The sequence below is a fragment of the Dipteris shenzhenensis genome, chromosome 22 (genome assembly GCF_047967505.1).
Source record: "Dipteris shenzhenensis isolate YYH24624 ecotype China chromosome 22, Dip_SZ_1.0, whole genome shotgun sequence".
Lineage (NCBI taxonomy): Eukaryota > Viridiplantae > Streptophyta > Polypodiopsida > Gleicheniales > Dipteridaceae > Dipteris > Dipteris shenzhenensis.
The window spans coordinates 13,605,252-13,628,523 of record NC_141617.1 but is presented as its reverse complement, the minus strand read 5'-3'; the positions used below and the strand labels follow the sequence as shown (position 1 = coordinate 13,628,523).

Sequence of the window (23,272 nt, the reverse complement as noted above, 5' to 3'; positions counted from 1 at the left end):
TGACTAAATCTTGATATTCCTTTCATATTATGATGATTAATCCCTAAGCTACACCTAGATATTCATCCCCAAACCCAATCTTGATTTGTTGCTAGCATGCCCATAGTACATATCTTTCAGATTCAAATTAAGACTCATACCTCTCGATCAACTCTAGGCTTCGATCCAAAACTTGGCTTCATTGAGAAGTTTGGAACTATCCTATCTTTTGCCTCATTTTTATATGAGGTTCACATGTGAGCAAGGAGAGTCTAACAAGCATGCACCAAAAAAGGCAAGGAGAAATACTTGCAAAGGATATGATCCTTAGTGACAATATATACACCATGGGATGGGGATTGCACTAATAGATGTAGATTTGAACACCTCACCTAAGAAATACACAATATTGAACATACAATATTGGGCTCTGATAGGTGGAAATTGTTGCTGATATTGCAATGAGGTACACAAAATTTTGGGCAAAGCACTAGCAATACAACAAGGATTTTGACCTTGAATGTTGGGAGCACATGGATTCAATTATGTAGAGTTAGAGGCAAGTAAAGCTCCTAGTGACAAATGCAAGGTCAAATACCATGAAGTGCTTGAAAGAATGTGAAAGAAAACCTCCAAGTGGGTGAAGACAAGTAATATGAGAATGATTATCAAGCAAAGTGTAAGAAAACCTCCGAGTGGATGAAGACAAGGCACACGATGCCATTAACTACCATATAAGTTTAAAAACAAGCATACACTAACATACTAAAGCTACATGCATGAGGCACACACTTGATAGGGGATTCTCATAGGTGAAACAATGACCTTAAACATGAAATCCAAATTACACAGCCATCATGACAGGATGTAGAAAAGATTCGGCTTTAATGGATGAAAATTGACAATAAATCAAATGGTTTTAAATCCTTGCAAAGTGGATTAGGATGGTTTTAGAATGGGACTACCCACAAATTTTCTACTTTACCTTGCACACCCTTGGTGAGGATTGGAAAGGATGGAATGATGCTATGCATCTTGTCCCACCTATCCTATCCTAGTTCTTTTCATTAATATTAGCATATGCTTGGATGGGAGAAGAGAGAAATACCATTAGGATAACATCAAGTAGGATGACACACATTTTCCCATTTCTATCGTATTTCCTCACATGTGTTCAGAGCTTACGGGGTAATATGAGGGATTTAATTCGTGCAAGCAAGTTCACATGTGCATGTGTAACTTGTTTTTAGTGTTGATAACCGCTTTTAGGATAGTGCAGATAGCTTGAATGTAAGCTGCCCACATCACATTTATTTAAAAACAAGTTGGTTCTATTGGATATCGGTGAGCATTTGCTTGAAACCTAGAATTGAAGAAGGAGCTAATAAGCGATTTTCTTTTTTGGTTTCAAAATATTTCTCTTACTAATCCTCTCATGCTAATAGACATTCAAATCAAACATTAAAAACGAATTACTCTTCCATAGAGTTACAGAAATTGAGCAGCAATGAATCTAAACAATTGGTCATGGGGCCCAAACTAAGAAAAAAAGGGGGGCTTTCTCACATTCTAAGGATTTTCAGTCCTAACCCTTTCTCTTTGATGCCCTCTGTCAAGCATGTACACCACTAATCAAGTATCCTTGTAGACTAATGATAGTCTCCATTTTCCCATGTAGCTACATGTCTATGCTTCTTCATCATGCATTCATCTTGATTGGCAGCTCATAGGTATGGTACCTTGATTGTGAGTAATAAATGACATCGAGTGCCAAAAAGTATATAATCTCCTCCTATGTTCATAAGTGTCCATCACTCATAGCTTAACTCTATAGCATAGGGAATAGCAAAACATCAATGAGTTAAGAGTAAATGGATGGTACCTCCTCTCTTACCCATCACTGGGAGTTGGTGGAACTCACAACTAATCAGGTTTTAGAGGCTTTATTGGCCAGAAAATATTGGCTATAGGCAATGAAAGAGAGGGCTATGTTTATGGAGCATTGGTAGATGAGAGTTAACTTCAACCATTTTGACAATATTAACAAGGCTTTTCTTGCTTCGTGGAAGTGGAGGGGTGAGAAGCATTTCCCCTTAAGTGGAAACATGGAGGAAAGAAATGGGATACAAAAGAGAGATGTGAGGTAAGTCCAATGGTAACTCCAAAACTACATACACACACACACACACACATACACACACACAAAGATTAGTAAATGTATCTCACACATATAAACACTTATTTCTTTACACACACACACACACACACACACATGTATACTTTCCCAACTATGAATTATTCTTTTATGTACCCCTTGTGAAATCTCCCCTTTACACTCTCTTTTTAACCACCCCACACACCAAGTCCACTAATTATCCCATACCTAGACTCTAATCCCTTCTCAACCCATGAATATTCCTAGGTATAGCGATAACAAGCTGGGGAAAACATGCGTTACCTGTCTACCCAAATGTAACTATAATGTTCTAACACCTACTTTGTTTGGATGGTGGAAGGTAAGTTGACCTCGACCTTGGAACCTGGACTGCCTAAGGATTCGACATCTTTTTTCAATATTATGTTTATTAAACTCAATATTATTAAAAATTCTTAATTTTGATTAAAATTTTTGCAAACTCTAGTTGTTACCTTTTTCAACTTAGATGTCTCAAACATTTTTTTATTATATCTTTCCCTTTTTTAACTTTTTATTTTGTGGCATTTAAGTTATAGTTTTGCTTAAACCTGTAAAATTTCAACAAAAACCTTCAAATTTTCCAACATGGTGAATTTTTTTCTTGTGAGCATTGTGAGGAGATGGTAGACTAGGCATTCTAGATATAGTTTTCCTTAAAATGTGCAAGAGGTCAATAAAAACAAAATGAATGATATTCAATCATTGATAAGGCCTGCCCAAGATAAAAAAAGTAAACAAAAAGGAATCCACTGAAAATGGTGTGGAGGAAGACTTGAGGGGAGAGAGAGAGAGAGAGAGGATGTGGGAGAAAAGGTGGAGATCCTATGTAAGAAGACTTGAGGAGATAAAGAAGGGAAGAGAGAGAGGTGAGAGAAAGTCAACTACTTTAAAGTGTGTATTGAAGTCGAATGAAGAAGAGCCAATAGGAAAAATGCACTTCCAAAAAATTCAAGAAAAGCCAAGGGATCTATAAGAAACATGTTTTTCCGCAAGGACTCGAAGTTGACATCATACGAGAGTCAAAGGGTCGTTAATTTCTGAGCATGCACGTAATATCTTGCCTACGTACGTAATCCAGGCATGACGCTCTCTTAATTCAGCTTCCCATCATTGCGTTTTCGTTGTTCAATTCTATCGTCATTACATAATCCATGTATGATGCTCTCTTAATTCAGCTTCCCATCACTCGATTTCGTTGTTTTGATGGCCAGATCGTCAAGTCTTTCGTTAGATCAATGCAGGTGATCGGAATTGCTGCTCCGCATCACCTCTATCTCCTCTTACACCATGTTGATCCAGCGTCTCTTCACGTTGGTATCCCAGTTTCTTTTTGCTGAAGCTAAACCTTTGGATTCTATCGCTAAAATCTTGCCTCGCAACCTCATGCTCATCAACAACTCCGGTCCTGATAATTACTACGCTCTCTTCACGTTGCAAGAGGACAGTGCCAGCGCCCGCTGCTTCGATGACGTCGCTGCCTCTCTGAACTTCCAGCTCTGCTTCATGAACTCCACGCCTAATGCTTACACCTTCTCCATCTTGACATGCGACGCAGTCTTTGGGTTTTCTAATCGAGCGGCCGCCAGGGTGGTCTGGAGTGCTAATCGGGACAAGCTCGTAGGAGAGAACGCGATTTTAAGGCTTGAGGAAAGTGGAGATCTCACCCTTCGCGAGTCCGACCAAAGCTTGATTTGGAATACGAACACAAGCAACAAGGGCGTAGCAGGGATATTTCTCGACGACTCTGGGAAGCTTGCCCTCTTTACCAAGGAGAATGACACAATCTGGCAAAGTTGGGATTACCCCACCGATACAGTGCTTTAATTTCAGCCTCTCTATCCCGGTATGCAACTTATCAGTAGGGTGTCGGATCGTGATGGCTCCCAGGGATCCTATAGCTTCGCCATGGAATTGGGAGGGCTTGCCTTATATGATATAAGTCGTCCAAGCGATCCAATGCCCTATTGGATTTATGGGTGTAACGGCAGAAACGACTCATTCTCGGTGCGACATACTTGCATGGAACAGTTCTATTTTGTCTATGAAGGTGGATATATTAATTTGTTGGAAGACTTCTCCGGTCCTCTTTCCAAAGACAGCGTAGCACCAGAGCTTTGCAATTCTCGAAATATTTCTCGCAGTACTTCTGTCTGCCCAAATTCCGACTTTTTGCATTTTGATGACTACGTAACGAGCTTTAACATCAGTTTCATGAGGATAGAGAAGGATGGGTTTCTCAGGGATACTCATATGACCAGGGACAATGGTTGAAACTCTTCGACCTTTTAGGAAGCGATCCGTGGCTTCTTCCGAACGCATGCGGTTCATACGGTATTTGTGCAGCTGGTGGCTCTTGTAAGTGCACAGAGTTGGGAGGCAATGTGACAATATCAGAGGATCCAATGAGCGCAAACCAGCAACAAGACCTTGCGCGCCGCTGTTCTGCACCCGGACAACTTTCTTGTGAAGGGAAGACAGACGGTTCGGAGCTCCACCATCACTTTCTGAACCTTAGCGGGATCGATTACTTTCCAAACGCGTATTCCGTGGCGCAAGCTTCCACGATTTTGGAGGACTGTCTTCAGAGGTGCTTAAATAACTGTTCGTGTGTTGCTGTATTTCATCATAGCGGGTTGTGTTTCCCCTACACGAGTCAGCTGAGCACACTTCGTGCTGTGCAGAACACATCCTTTTTGCTGTTTCTGAAGGTAGAAGACAGTCCTGTTGGGGCTGGTTCGGCGCATCGCTGGAAAAAATACGTAGGTATAGGCGCGCTAGGGCTAGGTGCCTCGTTCGTCTTTACTTGTATAGGAATCTTCGTCTCTATCAGGAAACATGAAGAGGACAGCGATGACACGTGGGTTCTGGAGAAACTACAGGCATTGCCGAGCAGGTATTCATACAAGCACCTCCGCAAAATCACCCTGGACTTCAGCAAGCTGCGCGGTTCAGGAGCCTTTGGGAAGGTATATGACGGAGTCCTTCGTAATGGACGTCGCGTGGCTGTGAAGAAGCTAGAAACCGGTGGCCAGGGGCAAGGCAAGAGAGAATTTCGTGTAGAAGTGGAGACTTTAGGCGGCATTCACCATGTCAATCTGGTACATTTGCGTGGATTTTGCGCCGAAGGGTCGACGAGGCTGCTGGTCTTTGATTTCATGGCGAGCGGCTCATTCGAAAGATGGCTTTTTCAAGATCTGCAAGATGATCAACCGCCGCTAAGCTGGCCCTTACGATTCCAGATCGCCCTCGGCACAGCTCGAGATCTCGCATACTTGCACCAAGGTTGCTCAGAGAGGATAATTCATCTCGACGTGAAGCCTCAAAACATCTTGCTAGACGAGAAATTCAATCCCAGAGTGGCCGATTTTGGGTTCTCCAGGTTGGTAAACCGAGACGAGAGCGCTGTGATGACAACGATGAGGGGCACGCCAGGCTATTTGGCCCCGGAATGGCTATGGGAAGCAGCCGTAACAGAGAAGACATGTGTACAGTTTTGGGTTGGTACTTCTGGAGATCATAAGCGGAAGGAGGAACTACGATCAAACGATGAGCTCGAAGGAAGATTGTTTCTTCCCAGCGATTGCACTAAGGAAAGTTCAAGCTGGGAAGCTGTCGGAAATCCCTGATGCAAAGTTGGGAGAGACGGTGGATGAAGTCGCAGCTGAGAGGATGATCAAGACGGCGTTCTTGTGCATACAGACCGATCGCCTTCCATGGGGAAAGTGATCCACATGCTAAAAGGAACCATCGATGTAGCCAGTTTGTCAGCATCAGAGTTGATCAGAGGCATTCACTTTGCTCTTGGTTGGATCTCTTCACCTCATCCATCTCCAGGCATGGACCTCTCTCGACCGGTATAGGTTGCATGCTTCACCACCACCATTTGGTCAATGAGGTCACCATTGATGACTTGGCATGTTGAGGTGACATTTTGACATGTTAAGAAGGCCACCAATTTATGATGTGGCAACACTGCATGCTTGATGATGTATCCTTTGCATGACCTAGAAGGACCTTCTACATGGATAAGTTTCCCCACGCTTAGCTTGGCTGTAGGATTGGTATTCCCCTAAAGGTGGCTTTCCAAAGCCTATATAATCTTGGTATTTAGTTATAGTGGCCTTTTTTCATCCTATAGAGTGTTTCTCAAACACAAAGGAAAAAATTGAATTGGATAATATGTTTGGAGTTGTTTCCAAATTACTATATTAGTTTTTGATTTACCTAAGAAACCCTCAAACACAACACGACAAAGCACCTACAGACGCGCACACAGACGCGTTTCTATAACTTAAAAAAAAACTTATGGGTGCGTCTATTTGCGCGTCTATTGGCATGTCTACAGACCCGCATCTAAAGGCGTATCTATATAACAAACAGATGCACCTATAGACGTGCAAATAGACGCTCTACTAGAACAGAGAGATGCGTTTATAGACGCGTCTATAGACATGCAAATAGACGCCCTCTTGAATAGAGAGATGTGTACATAGACGCGTTTATAGACACTTTGATAGACACTCTATAGAATATTTTTTGTTAATAAAAGCAAAATTTTGTGTGCTTGAATAGAATGCTGTGTATGTTGTGTATGCTATGTAGTTACAAGAATCCCATTTTCACATTGTGCAATTTAATTCTTACAGCCAACCGCATTTTAATTAGCACTCTTGCAAGCATGTCTATAGCCGACGATTACAATTCCGAATAAAACATTACAACTCCAAAATGTTTAGTTCACAAGGCATTAATTGATAGAATGTTGCACAAGAAAATTAAAAGCCAAAAAAATAAAAAGAGTGTATATTAATTCATAGCTCAAAAAGTGCTTATATGTACATATAGCACGAAGCCAAGCTACGTCCTATGGCTTCAAGTACAAGAAATAAGAGGAGTGTATATACAAGAGAGGCACGAAGCCAAGCTAGTGGCTTTAAGTACAAAAAAGAGTAGCTAGCACTACTTCTACGACTAATCTAAGTTCTCCACATCCTCGCTCCCTTCTTCGCCCCCTTCTGTGCTTCCTTCTTTCTCATCTTCTTCTGTAGGTCCCTGTAAACGAGGGACAAGATGTATCAATGTATAAAAAATCAAAACTTTATTTACAATATTGACATTATTTAATTACTTTCAAATACCTGGGGGGGCGATCCAGTAGCTCGGATATACTGCTCCTCAGTAATCAACCTGTCATCATAGAAGTGCCTCCATGTATGTCCTCTGCGATGGTGGCGGTGGTAGGCTGTCTCGACAGGAGTAGGGTACCCGCCCATGATATCAAGCTGTAAGATGACACAATTTGCGGAGGGGTTAGTCGAAAGAAACAACCTCCTAATAAACTACATAAACAATATAATTTGAGATCGATACTTACAAATTGGGCCTCCCATGATTCAACACCCCCTGTTCCAAAATGCACGCTTCCATATTGCTCCATTTGGATCCTTCGTGCCTCCACGTGCTGTAGACTGGGGTCCACCTTCGCTACCTTCGTTGCTTTCTTCCACTCACGCTTGTGAGTGGTGTGGGGCGGGCCCCTTGGTGGTTGACCTCTCTCAAGCCTGGCAATCTCCGCTAGTGCCTGCCTCTTAAGCAAAGATCTTTTATTGCTAACTATCGTAACAATCTTTGACTTGGCCCATTTATCTGTGAACTGAACATTGAGGGGATTGGGATACCTAGAGCGAACAGCAGCGAGGGTCTCATCAGCCAACCTTTTTGATTGGTCTTTGTAGTGAATAAAGCAATCTCTATAGTTGTTAGCAATTACAGAGCACATGAAGGCCATGATGTCCTTCCCCCGTGCATCCATCAAGATGCCTCCTACCGCTGAGTACCACAGGATTGCAAGATTGCAAAGGTAGGAGCCCATGCACTTAGAGGGCGGATAGCCCAAGTCAAGAACCTAAATAAGAAAATGCGCTAACTATGCTTCTTGGTGGAGTGCACTGCACACTCCTTCGCATTGACCCTATGACCTCGACCTCCTAGCTGGAAGGATGCTGATCAATTTCTGGAAGTGCATTATGTAGATCGACACATGCCATTTTCTACACTCCCATATTCACCCTCTCTCTAGCCACAAGAATTCAAATGCCCGACATCACTTCAAGAAAGACATGATCTCAATTTGCCACCCGGAGCGGTCAGTCGTCGTCGGGAGCAGCTTTTGCATGAGCAATGTACTATTCCAACTCAGGTGGACCCAACATAGAGAAATTGGATGCAATGGTTGGTGGATGTGGAAGATATGTGCATTAGGAAGTGATGCCAACAATGATGCAATCAATGAGGAGGTGCACAGGGTTTCCATGGTGTAGAACTGAGCAATACCTATGGTGTTTCTTTGAATCGGTGACATATGCATCATTGAGAGAAGAAGAAGAAGCCCAAAAGGTTGGGGCTAAAGCAAAGACAGTACAACCACCGCTTTGTTGGCCACGGTGGGGAATCAAGATTAGAGAGTGCCGATCGTGATGCAATCATTAAAAAAAATGTACTTTCTTATTTGCTTCTTGATAAAATGAATGTACTTTCTTATTTGGGGATGGATCAAGTTGTGGTCTATGGATAAAGTGGATATCTACTTGCATAGGTTCTTTGCCGTGGCATAGCCTAGAATGATTGTAATGCACTTTGCATCACACTAATCTGACTTCTATTGGGCCCAGTTGTCAGTGTGGATTTGCACAGTCCATCGTGAGTGCCATGTGTTAAGGCATTAATACCCTACAGGGTTAGCACAGATTCCAAGGGGCACAAGTGGCCACAACCCTTCATTAGCGGTTGCAATTGCACACATTGTATATCCACGAGACCAAGTGTCTCTCATTCATGTATTCCAATGAGACATGGTCTTTATTATTTATCTCGCATACTGTGTGTCGGGTGTGTGTGAGTATGCACGTTCATCTTCTTTCCATAGCGCCTGTAGCATACGACGTTACAATGTATTCTTTCAATTTTATGTGGATGAGCTTTTAAGTATTGGCATCCTTACACTTACTTTTGAATGAATATTTTTATTCTTTCAATGGTATGTGTGAATGAATTTTTATAATTTGCACTCTTACATTTGATAAAGGTTACATTTTGAACAAATATGGAGAGAGGAGATGAGAAGAGTGGAGATGAGGAGAGAGGGCATAGCTAGAGAGCACACCACAAATGACTAACTATACACTAGAGTTAGTTGAAAATGATGAATATATACAAACCCCTTTAGTATTAGGGTTAGGGTTTTCAACCCTTGTACCCTTTAGCACTCTCTATGTGTTAGTGTTATGCACATATGATCACATGATGTTGAAAACCTTCCCTCAAGATCAACATCATGAAGTAGGACTTACCTCAAGATGATGATTATTAGGAATCAAAGAAAAACTGAACATTACATTCCATCACACCCCTGTAATGGGAATATCCTTCCTTTGTGTCAAACTAAGAGCTTCTCACTGTTTCTCAAAAAGCTCTTTGCAAAGCGGTTTGGTAAAGATGTATACAACATTCTCTTCGTTGTCACAATGTTGCAATGTGATGTCACCAAGGAACACTCTTTCTATAATGAGGTTCTCTTTGACATCAATGTGCTTTGTCCTAGAGTGATATACTAGATTCTTGGCTAATGCTTGAGATGATTGATTATCATGGTATATTGTTGTTGGCTTTGACTCATCAAAGTAATTTGTTTCTGTTGAAGACAAAGAAACATTTGGTTGGTTGTTTGATGCCCACGATATAGCACCTTGACTAAGGAAAAATGCATATCCTTGTGTGGATCTCCAAGTCTCATAGCAACCTTGGATGAGTTTCTCTATATTCTATTCCAAAGTGTCTTGTACCTCTAATGTATCTTAAGACTCCATTGGCCGCATTTCAATGAGTCTATTTCAGATTTTCCATAAATTTTGCAAGTGGACTTATTGCATAACAAATATCTGGCCTTGTCATAGTTAGATATATAGGAGATTCGATGAGCTTCCGATAGTACTTATCATTGACTTTAAGCTTTTCTTGATCTTTGGTAAGTTCCAAACTCTGCTCCATGGAAGTGGTGGAAATCTTGCAATCTTCCATATGAAACTTCTTTCCATCCTACTAAGTGATGCTAGTGATACCAAAATCTTATGGAATCCATCTTTGCTGTCTATTGGAGCATAAGTCTCATCATGATCTTGACCGTATTGCTTTGCAAAACGTTTTACGACTAGGCTAGCTTTGTACCTTTCAATGCTTCCATGTAGATTATAATTTAATTTGTAAACCATTTGTTTGCAATGGCCTTCTTTCTTGGTGGAAGGTCACATAAATCCCAAGTGTTGTTTTTTTATAAAGCTTCCATTTTTTCATTCATAGCAGTTTGCCATTCTAGCTTAACTTCATCTTCAAAGACATTGGCTCTTTTGTGGCCATGATGGTAGTCATAAGAGCATAATGGGTGGTTTCAATCTAAATTGCTTTGCCTTTTTGAGCATATGTCAACCCGGGGGATTCACTTGGGGGAACTTATGATATCACGTGAGTGTACAATAGGGGGGTTTTTTGAAATGAGGAATAAGCTTATACATTAGGGGTGGGGGCCCTTTTTATTTTTTCCCAATATTGAATTTAAGTTAGGGGGCCCATGCCATATTTAAGAGGAGGGGACATAGTATAGGCTACCTTGGGTAACTAGTCCGAACAAGTTTGGTTTTGTGTATGGTTTTAAATAGTGACAAGGAAACTAATCTAAATTTTCTTATTGTGTAATCTAAATTCTTGAGAAAGAACGTAGATTTAAGGAAAGGGGGGGACAAAATAGAATTTTGGTGGTATATTATAAGCTTAAATAGGGGCGTTTTATCATCCTACATGGATCTTAAATAGGGGGTTTTCTTGAAGTTCATGCACGCAGGTGACGTCTCCCTTTAATGAAGAGTGAATCCCCCGGGTATGTCAACCTTGCTGGTGGTCTTCTTTCTCTAGTAGACCGTTTGAGTTGTTGCTCTTCTAGAGGGTTCTTTGGCAATTCTTGCTCTTCTTCATAAATCTTTTTTGTAGGTGATTGAGTAATTGATATGACCATTGACAAAATATGAAGAGTGGAGAGGAGAAGAGTGGAGATGAGGAGAGAGGGCACAGCTAGAGAGCACATCGGGACTAACTGTACACTAGAATTAGTTGAAAAAATAGAATATATACAAACCCTTTTAGGGTTAGGGTTAGGGGATCTAACCCTTTCCTTTATAGCACTCTATAAGGTTAGTGCTATGCACATATGATCACGTGATGGTGCTATGCACACATGATCACATGATGTTGAGCGTGAACTCTCAACACCTTCCCTCAAGATCAACATCATGAAGTAGGCCTTCCCTCAAGATGATGATTCTGGGGAATCGAAGAAGGACTGAGCATTACATTCCATCACACCCCTTTAATGGGAATGTCCTTCCTCTGTATCAAACCAAGAGCTAGTCGGTGTTTCTTGAATAGCTCTTTACCGAGTGGTTTGGTAAAGATGTCTGCAACATTTTCTTTGCTATCACAATGCTGCAGTGTGATGTCACCAAGTAACACTCTTTCTCTGATGAAGTGCTCTCTGACATCAATGTGCTTTGTCCTGGAGTGATATACTGGATTTTTGGCCAATGCTTGAGCCGATTGATTATCACAGTATATTGTTGTTGGCTTTGACTCATCAAAGTAATCTGTTTCTGACAATAGTCTTCTGAGCCATATAGCCTCACATGCACCTGTAGTGAGTGCTCTATATTCTGCTTCAGTCGAAGACAAAGAAACAGTTGGCTGTTTGTTTGACAACCATGATATAGCACCTTGACCAAGGAAAAATGCATATCCCTGTGTCGATCTCCTGGTCTCATGATCTCCAGCATAGTCACTATCACAGTATCCATGCAACCGTGGATGACTTCCTCTGTATTCTATCCCAAACTGTCTTGTACCTCTGATGTATCTCAAGACTCTTTTGGCTGCATTCCAGTGAGACTGTTTTGGATTTGCCATAAATTGTGCTAGTGAGCTTACTGCATAACAAATATCTGGCCGTGTGATTGTCAGATATATAAGAGATCCAATGAGTTGCCTGTAGTATCTGTCATTGACTGTAGGCTTTTCTGAATCTTTAGTAAGTTTCAAACTCTATTCCATGGGAGTGGCTGCAATCTTGCAATCGGCCATATGAAACTTCTTCAGAAGACTGTCAACATACTTGAGCTGACTCATGAATGTGCTATCTGAATCTCTCCAGAACTCAATTCCAAGACAATAGTGCATAAGTCCAAGATCTTTCATGTCGAACTCCGCAGATAAGTCTTGTTTTAATTTTCTGATGAAGCTATCCTTGCTTCCTGTCACAATCAGATCATCTACGTACAAAAGTGCAATAGTAATATCTTCCCCTTGAACTTTGTAGTAGAGGGTATGATCTGCATTGGACTTCATGTATCCCAGATCAGCAAAATACTTGTCAATTCTACTGTACCAACTTTTGGGTGCTTGCTTTAAGCCATAGAGACTTTTCTTGAGATGGCAAACCTTGTTCTCCTTTCCTGGTTCAACATAACCGGCTGGTTGTTGCATGTAGACATCCTCGTCTAGATAACCATTGAGAAATGCATTCTTGACATCGAGCTAATACACATTCCATTTACTGAGTGTCGCTAGTGATATCAAGAACCGTATGGAATCCATCTTTGCTACTGGAGCATAAGTCTCATCATAATCTTGGCCATATTGTTGTGCAAATCCTTTTGCAACTAATCTGGCTTTGTATCTCTGAATACTGCCATCTGGATTGTACTTCACTTTGTATACCCATTTGTTGGCTATGGCCTTCTTTCCTGGTGGAAAGTCGCATAATTCCCAAGTGTTATTTTTATACAAAGCATCCATTTCTTCATTCATAGCAGTTTGCCATTCTGGCTTATCTACTGCGTCTTCGAAGTGCGTCTTCGAAGTACACTGGCTCTTCTGTAGCCATGATGGTAGTCATAAGAGCATAGTTGGTGGTTTCCACCTGAATTGCTTTGCCTTTCTGAGCATATGTCAATCTGGCTGGTGGTCTGCTTTCCCTAGTAGACCGTCTGAGCTGCTGTGGCACTGCTTGGGGTGTTGCTGGCAATTCTTGCTCTTCTTCATCAACCTGTTCTGTAGATGACTGTGAAGTCGATGCTTCTATCTCCTGTGTAGGTGAGGTTTTCCATTCTGATTCCTCATCGAAGATTACATCTCTGGAGATAATGACTTTGCGGTTGATGGGGTCATACAATTTGTATGCTTTGCTTTCTTCACTGTAGCCAACCATGATGCATTTGCATGACTTGGCATCCAATTTCCTGCGATGATCATCATGTATGTGGGCATATGCTATGCAACCAAATATGCGGAGATGCCCAATGCATGGCTTGTGTCCAGTGAATGCTTCATAAGGAGTCATACCTTGTATCGGTTCGGTAGGAAGCCGATTAAGCAAGTAGTTAGCTGTAGCTATTGCTTCTGCCCAATACTGATTTGGAAGATGCTTTTCACTAAGCATTGCTCTAGCACTGTCTGCTAAAGTCCCATTCTTCCTTTCAGCTCTTGCATTTTGCTGAGGAGTATCTGCACATGTGAATTGTCTTCGAATGCCTTGAGTTTTGCAAAAGTTCATGAATGCTGAAGACATGTATTCACCTCCTCTGTCTGATCTCATGACCTTGATCTTTCTTCCTGTCTGGTTTTCTACCATGGCTTTGAATTCTTGAAATCTAGCAAACACTTCAGATTTCTCTTTCAGGAAGTAGACCCAACAATATCTGCTGTAGTCGTCGATGAAGGTCAAGTAATAAAGTGAACCATTGATGCTGCGGGTCTGGGCATAACCCCATACATCTGTATGAATCAAATCAAGAATACCTCGTGCACGAGAGGTACTTCTGACAAAGTTGGTTCGCTTTTGTTTGCCGAAGCAGCATGCTTCACAAACCTTTCCAAGAAACTGTAGCTTTGGAATCCCAATTGCCATATTTTGATTCCTTAGATCTAACAAGTACTTGAAGTTGACATGACCATATCTCTTATGCCATTTTGCAGATAGTGGCATCTGTTGCATTTGAGCTGACATGGCATGCTTATCTGGTACTGTAGCTAGCATCCTGTATAAGCGTCCTTCCTTGACACCTTTTGCTACTAGCTGACCTCTTTTGGATTTGTCTCTGATAGTGCATTCATCACCGTCGAAGATGACTTTGTAGTTGTGTTCCGTCATTTGACCTACTGACAAAAGGTTCTTGCTGAGCTTCGGAACATAGAGCACATCTTTGACTAATCCTTTTGTACCAGTGAAATTGTTCATAGGGATAACACCTGTCCCTTGAACCGGATTCGGTGTATTGTCTGCTGTGTAGATGACATTCTTTTGACCTTCTAATGGCTTCATTTCTGTGAACCATTCTTGATGATTTGTCATATGAGATGATGCACCGCTGTCGATGTACCAAGGATCCTGTTCCACTTGGTCGACTTGATAGCTGAAATCCTCTTTGGGATTGAAATCAGTGTCTAGGTGCATTGTATCAGTCTGATGCAATTCCTCACTTGCAAGAAACATATTTCCATGTTCATTTGCAAAATGACTGTGACTAGAATGTCCACCACGATGATTTCCTCTTCCTCGGGAATTCCCTCGATTACTGCTAGATTGATCGCCTTGGTCATACTGCGTCTTGCGGCAATCTCTTTCATAGTGTCCAAACTTGTGACAATAGTTGCATTGAATATTTGACACATTGGTGGATGCATTCCCTCGTCCTTGGAATCTTCCTCGGTTGGAATGATTTCCTCTTTGCTGATTTTGATGTTGCTGAGGATGCTACTGATGCTGATGCTGATTCTGACTTTGATTTTGTTGATGATGATGACCACTTTTCTGATATGATCTACCTCTGTTTCTGCCTTTGCCTCTGCTTCTGTCTGAAGCGGTGAATGCCTGATCATTAGATTGACCTTTACGTGCTTGAATGGCCTGAGTCCTGAGTTCTTCACCAAGTAGAACTGACTGAAGTTCTTCAAGTGTTGGAATTTGCCGTTGGATGGCAATACTCTGGACCAGATTCTCATATCCTTCTCCTAGTCCATTCAGGATTACTTGAACCATTTCTGCGGGATTCATAGTCTCTCCTGCTGCTGCAAGTTGATTGTTGTAATCTTTGATGCGGAGTACATAAGCATGACCGGTTTCACTGCTGTTGCGGAAACTCTGGTTGATCTGGTTTCTCAGGGTGAGAATCCTGGATGTGTTCTTGGACTCGTAGAGAGCTGCGAACATATCCCATGCTTCTTTTGATGTCTTGACTGTGTTGAGCTGTCCTAGCATGACATCTTGCACATTCTGCTTGATCAGGTGATAGGCATACTTATGTTTCTTATCCCATTCTGCTTGAGCTCGGGCAATGGCAGGATCTGCTACTGGTGCGGAAACTGTTTGTGTAGATGTAGATCCCGATGTAGATCCCGTCGCTGGTGGTGTGACAACAGATGGAGTAGAGCTACTGGTGGCTGGATCGGCCAATGGTCTAGGTATGGATCCATCGACATACTCCCATTTGTCCTGAAGCACAAGAATGGTCTCCATTCGGTATTTCCATGTACCGTAATTGGAGTTGTCTAACTTAGCAGATGCCTCCAGATTGAGGTTGCTAGTCGACATGGTGCAAACAATGTACTCAAAAGTGTCCTGAAAAAACTCTGTATGAATCAACTGCAAATACACTGAAGATGCCAAGTGAAATCTCTGTACCGTCGGTGAAGTTAATATCTCCTCTTCATGCTTATGTTGTGATTTTATAAGTGTAGATGGAAGGGACAAGTGGAAGCTCGTCCGATGATGCGCCAACGCCCGGGAGCACGAAGTGGCTTACGGAGAGGTTATACTGTCATTGCACTCATTGCAAGCGAGAAGTACGACATCAACGTCGTATTATCATGCGCCACTTGCGGATGTATGGGGAGGAGCCGGAACCAGTACCCCTTGTTGGTGTTGCACATGTTGATGGATCATCGGTAAGTCAAAGCTATTTAAGTTCACAATCTTATTGTATACACGAAAATAGAAGATCTTATATTTACACGAAATCTTAAAATAGGATGAGGAGGGTGATGAGGGTACACATATACCTTCTCACTTTCAGCAAGACTATAGTCTCCCGGATGATGACGAGGGTATGGTTGACATGATGGATTCCATTTTTAGGGGCACTACATCCCACGTACACATGATGTCAGAGTCTGAGGTCAAAATGTGAGAGTTGCAATCAACACAATTGTACGAGGGTGCTAGGATGTCTAAACTACGTGCTTGTCTCTCAATCTTGAATCTACAAATACAGTATGGGTGGTCGGATACAAGTGTCTCGGCCTTAATGAGGTTAGCCCTTGCATTAATTTGACTCATTATTTGGATATTGTTTGTTTTGAGAATCATCATTTGGATAGTGTCTTTGTCATAGGTTGCTCCAGAAGATGTTGCCTGCACCAAATACCATGCCCGCATCAAGAGATGAAGCGAAAAAGATGCTAACAACGGTGGGTATGGATTATGATACCATCCATGCTTGCCATAATGATTGTATTCTCTTTCGTCGTGAGCATGGAGATTTGGCTAGTTGTCCAAAGTGTGGGGAACAACGATATAGAGATGACTTGCAGGGTGAGCGGATATTGGTAAAGGTTTTGAGACACTTTCCATCATTGCAAGAATACAACACATGTTCCGATGCAAATCCATAGCGGAGTTGATGACATGGCATGCATCTCATCGGTCCACTGATCACACATTGAGGATTCCCACAGATTGTGCAGCTTGGAAGCACATAGATAATCAGTGGCCGGACTTTGCGAGGGAGCCACGCAACTTACATCTTGGGCTAGCCATGGACGACATGAATCCTTTCGGGTTACGCTCGACATCTTGGTCGACATGGCCCATAGTCGTGGTGAATTACAATATCCCACCATGGCTAACAATAAAAAAGGGACACCTCATGCTTGCACTACTTGTGCCAAGAAAGTACAAGGCAAAAATCATGGACGTGTACATGGCACCTTTGATAGAGGAGTTACAGATATTATGGAGAGGAGTGCAGGTCTTTGATATTTCCAGAGCTCCTAGACATACCAATGATATTTTGGTTAGGGGTATCTTGATGTGGACCATGCATGACTACCCAGGATATGGAGAGTGCGCAGGTACGTGGTTGTGTCTTTACATGTACAATGAGGGATTATGCTTTTTTTACTCTCTTTTGCACGCATGTCTTGTACTAACACATTCATGCACGCGTGCAGGACTTGTTACAAGTGGGTACCATGCTTGTCCTGTTTGTGGACCGGCTCTGAAATCACTTGCATGCTACTCCAAACATATGAGGAAAAATGTTTATGAAGGTCATGCTCGATACCTCCCGCTCGACCATCTCGCACGTGGAGGTCAGCTTGATCCACCACCATCATATTTGAAGGCAAGTGATTGGATTCAAGCTTGGAGGGCGAATGGAGAGGAACCTCCTCCTGGTATGAAGAGGCTATCGATACGAGCTTCCTTATTGGGGTCAGTTACAAATCAATCATATCTTGGATCCCATGCATATCTTTAAGAATGTGGGGGCTACTATTTGGGCACACTTGGTTGGTTCCAAGGACTCGAGAGGAGTGCGAGAAGACTTGTGTGCTATGAATAGGATGTCTCGTTTGTGGCCCCAAGTGCATGCTTCGGGAAAAGTTGTCCTCCCGCTCTCCTCCCGAAAGCAATGTGGATGCTCTCTACGAGGGAGGAAGCAGCGGTCAAGGCAGACATTGCCTCTTTTCAAACACCGACAGGGTACATGCGTTGCTTGAAAGGAGCATTTTCAAAGGACAATAAGCTTAGTGGCCTCAAGTCCCATGATTGTCACAAGGTCTTACAGTTATTCTAAGTAGAATAAGTGTACCGATAATCGTGATGCGTTAGCGTAATTATTATTATGTTATATTGTTGACATGACTTCATTGTTGCTTTGATAGTTCATCCTCCCAATTACAATAAAAGGGTGCTTACAAGAAGATGTTAGAAATGCTATATTCAAGATTTGTGGTATTGTGAGGTATGCTTACTATCAAATCGCATTATGTATTTTCTTCATGGACATGTGAAACAGGTGGATATCTCAAATATCTTACATATGCATGGACATGTGAAATAGGTGGATATCTCAAAAAGAGATCTCTAGATCAAGCATTGAGAAGGCTAGGGTGGAATCCATTGAAGCCGTATGCTTGCTTGAGAAGCACTTTCCCTCGAGCATTATGACAATTCAAGTCCACTTGCTTGTGCACATAGTTGATGAGGTGGCTATAGCAAGTACCGTTCATAGTCGATGGATGTTTTTTCTCGAGCGGTTTATGAAAACTTTAAAGGGGTTTGTAAGACAAAGAGCAAGACCGGAAGCAAGCATGGTAGAGGGATGGCTTGTGCAAGAGTCATTAGTATATATCACAGAGTTTCTTGCATCCACGGATCCTGATATGCCGCAAGCTTGGCACAACAATAATGATGATCACATCGTTGGCGAGGTTCCCTAAGGAAAAGGGATTAAAAGAAAGATGAGCGAAGAGCAAATGGAGAAATTCAATAAGTTTTGTATCCTTAATAGCCCTGAGATGCAGAAGTGGATTGAGAGATATGAAGTGGCCAAAGCAGAAAGAATAAATGCAAGGACGAGATTCAGAGTAATGTACAGGCGATCACAACCATATCCACGAGATCTGGCTCTTCTCCCTACTCACATGTCACTTGATTGGCTACAACTGGCTCTACGTAAAGCCGAATGTGATGGAGAGACAATAAACGAGCGCGAGCGAGAGTTATCATCTGGATGTATGGTGCATGTAAGTTTCTTACCTCTTGACGTAATTAAGTAATTATTTGTGGCAATATATGCTATAAAATAGATGCATCTTCATTGTTTTAATGATGCTCTTTTACAGTACAAAAAGTACAGTGCATTATGGTCATATGGATGACATTTTTGCGTGGAATGCATCGATTCAAAGAGAGTCACGTATGATTGTGGAGTCATGGCTAACTTCACACAAGATAGCCGAGCAAGTGCTTCAGATACCAATCTTCTCTCCTCATAGTTGGATTATTGTGGAACCATACGCGACATCTATGAAATTGATTTCAGATGATTTACTATTTTCATTTTTGATGTAAAATGGTTTAGAACTACTTACAACGGTCCCCATGCGACAGTGAGAAAAGATAGTAGCGGTCTCTTTGCAATAGACTCCACCAAACATTGGACCGATGAAAGTGATACTTTTGTTCTTCCCGAGCACTGTGAGTAGGTGCATACTAATGATTTAATTAGTCGAAGCTTTCGTTTTTAAAGTCCATTGATACATGTACTTGAGCATAATTTCATATATATAATTGACGACATTTGGCACCCATCTTCAATATAGGTGGTTTTTCATCCGGATCGTTCTGATCCAAGATGGTGGTACGTGACCCAAGTTGCACCACGAAGTAAGCAAATTTTCGAAGATCGAGATGTGGATATGGAGATGCCACTACCAATGCTGGATCCAATTGATGAATCAGCGAAGAAGATGTAGATCACCATATGAGCCAAGAGGAAGATGCGCATAATGACCTCATAATGACATCACACGAGAGGAGGATGGAGATCATGATATTGACGAAGAAGACAACAATCATCAAGATCAATCACCACACTTAAGCTTTATTGAAGAAGATGATCAAATACTTTTAGGTGAACGTACGATGCTAGAGTACGATGATGATATAGGAGATCAACTCGGTATAGAGTTGGAGATAGACTTGCTTGGCGCCTTAGACTTGGCTCAAGATGAAACAATTGATGTAAATGCTCTTATTTGATTTTTCTCATCTCAAACTTGGACATGAATATATGAGCTTCAAAGGCTTGATGTACATGCTCTCATTTTTTTATTCTCTATGAGCTCAAACATGTATGAAAATTTAAAAAAATTTGTCATTGGAAAAAACTAACTTTTAAGGCCTATAAAAAAAAAAAAACCTCTCTGTAAAAACGTCGCTATAACATTTTGTATCAGTGTCGCTATATAGCTTTACCAACAGTCGCTATATAGCGACGATTTAGAAAACTTGCTTTTCATACCGACGATTAACGCTAAGCAGACGCTAAACGTCGGTACGTAAACATCGCAATAGGATCCGTGTGTAGTAGTGGTTGCACAATTTCATTTTCTATGGTTTGGGAATCTATAACTGTAGCTAGCATTGCAATAGCTATGATGCTATGGAGAGGTCTGGATCATGTGTCTGAGAACAAAAATAAAGCTACATTATGCCTAATCAAAACAACATGGTTCGTGGTAGGACGGATAACCCTCATTTTCTCCATCCAACTAAGGACCCTAAACTTCATAATATTTAACTTTCCATTTGGCGATAATTGCCGATAGAAGACCAAAATGTGTTGAGTCACTATATTGATGTGGTGGCCAATTCAAGCCATCCCCCTACCAAAAGATCCTCTGGTTCCACCCTTGCACATAGCATGCTTACCAATCCACAAGATATCTTGCAACCAACATATTACATCAAAACCCTAAACCATGATTTGTGATTATATAAATAAAAAAAACATCATTTTTCAAGAATAAATATGGGTTAGGGTTTTCTCATATGAGAAGAATCAGATATTAAAAATACCATCCTACTAGGACATTGAGGGCTTATGGTCCATCTGCATGATTTCCAGAGGAAATAAAACCTGTAAGCCCTACATCTGCCATCATGCGACTAGGGCCTAGTTTTTGCATCCTAGAGATGATATTTTAAGAGTTGATTTTTCCCATGTGAGAATTCCCTATTCCCTATTCCTAATTTTGTCCCCTGTTGACTGAATATAAAAGGTATTTTTTATGTCTTTTCCTAGAGCCCAAGGTATTCAGCAATTAAAATTCATGTGGTCCAATTTATTCCATTTCTTCAATTGGTAGGGAATACAAAATAGGGTTTAGGATCTAAGAAGAAAATCCCAACAATTTTTTTTCTTTTAAACCTAGCTTATCGTGTAGGTATCCCAGATATGTGCGAAAAGTAGGTGCTGGTCGCACAATGTTGCATATCATGCTTCTAGGGCATGGGCATATTTTGGGTGGATAATATATACACATACCTAGTATACCTGTAGGATAACTTGGTTTTAAAAGAAAAAAGAATTGTTGAGTTTTTCTTCCTAGATCTCAAAACCCTATTTTTTATTCCCTACTAGTTGGAGATAGAACATGATGGGATTTTTTTAGTACGTTTTTTAAAGAAAAGAACGTTTTTTTAATTTTGAAATGCTTTTGGACGTTCAGAATGCAAAAAATGCATTTTTAAAAACCGGTCAATGGGTATCGGTTGATTGGGAAAATACCATGTAGTGTAGCACAACACCACACAATATTGCTTAGAAATAGAATGCGGTGTAGCATAAAGCCCCATGGTAAAAGGACACCACACGGTGAAGCTATTTACCATGCATGCAGTATCATAGGGGTGTACCACACAGTATGAGACAATACCACGTGGTATCACATATCTTCACCGATCGATGTATTCAGTCAAGGCACATGGCATGCATGCATTGGCTGAATACACCGATCGGTGTAGTGTAATACCAACCGGTGTATTAAGTCGAGGTCTATAAAAGTTAGGGATCCCATCATTTTTTATCACTTTTCCCACAATTTCCACCTGTATCCCGCAATTTCTTGTAGCATTAATTAGTTTCTCACAGTTCTGTTCTGGTGAGCACTGAGCTTCTGGCCTTGTTTTTTTTTCAATTAGGGCTAGGTGATGGCTCATTTTAGCTGGCCAGATTTATCTTTCCCTAGCTGAGAGCGGAAAGAGATAGAGGGCAAGCAAGAGAGGAATATGTGTGATGTTTATGTTTGCTTGCTTATGTGTGTGTGCATGTATGATGTCTATCACTTGGGGCTAGCAGATGGTGACTCTCTTTGGCCAATTAGATTCATCTCGCCTCGAGTGACGTTCTATTCAGTAGTATCATGATCAAAGCTGCATGATATCTTGCTTTGACAGGCTAGATTCACCTTACTTTGGTCTAGTATCATATATTCATATAGATTGTATATAGATGTCAATAGAGCTGGTTATTGTGCGGATAATAGCTCGCTTTGGCCACCCGGATTCATCTCAATGATGACCTTCCCTACCACATCAAGATGTGTGATCACTCAATCACTGATCTAGATCATCTTGGTTCATTGAACCGTGATTTATGTTATATGTTTTCATGTTTCATGTTTTATAGCCTATCCTCCTTTAATAGGGTTTCTTGGACCAATTACGGCTTACCTACATATTGCACGTAGCTTAATCACTTGTATGAGCCGCACTATTTCTTGTAGGGTCCACTCTATAATTATATATATTAGGATTTCATGTTAGCATGTGTGCGAAGATTTCAATTTCATTTCTAAAGAAATCGTGTTCCGTGTGTTCTATGTGTTTCTACATACAATTTGATTTTTGCTTTCATTGTACCATAGCAATGATTGTTGTGTTGATTACATAATTTCTTTCTCTTTTTTTTTGTAATGATTTTCGAGCGTTAATGTAATGCATTACGATTGGCATGTGAATTACTTAATTGATTTTGTAGTGGTTTTTCGTATGTACGTGTTGTCATGATAGCAGAATCGGTCAAGTGCTTCCGTAATGATTGTTGTGTGAGTTAGATCTATACCTATGCTTTCCTCATGGTAGCCACCCCTTCAAAGAGACAGAGAGACACTTGGAGAATCAAGTTACAACACCTTGTCCGCAAGGTGTGTGTTCAACATATTATTACACTGAGGAGAAAATAATAGAGATTCCTCATACCAAGTCTAAGCTGGATGAAATGCAAGAACGCATATGTGCACAATTGGAATGTAGCTAGACGAGGTGCAGAGAGGTGGACTAGACAGAGAAGAAAGAGGATGTACTAAGCTTTGTACCTAGAGTGTTTGGTGATATAGTTGTTCAATGGGAAATGGTTAAGCAGTCATATCCCT

General features: G+C 41.3%; 1 protein-coding gene and 1 pseudogene across 1 annotated transcript; both read left to right on the top strand.

Annotated features, from left to right (window-relative positions):
- Positions 1-3,463: 3,463 nt before the first annotated feature.
- On the top strand, positions 3,464-4,000 carry LOC147887769 (EP1-like glycoprotein 3). The gene has a single exon (XM_087393217.1). It carries the CDS (start codon positions 3,464-3,466, stop codon positions 3,998-4,000), a length of 537 nt encoding a protein of 178 aa, XP_087249343.1.
- A 21-nt stretch (positions 4,001-4,021) lies between these two features.
- Positions 4,022-5,902, top strand: LOC147887768 (G-type lectin S-receptor-like serine/threonine-protein kinase SD2-5; annotated as a pseudogene).
- Positions 5,903-23,272: the final 17,370 nt, after the last annotated feature.

Excerpts from the sequence above, each read along its gene's own strand:
- LOC147887769 (XM_087393217.1), top strand. The coding sequence starts at position 3,464 with ATGTTGATCCAGCGTCTCTTCACGTTGGTATCCCAGTTTCTTTTTGCT.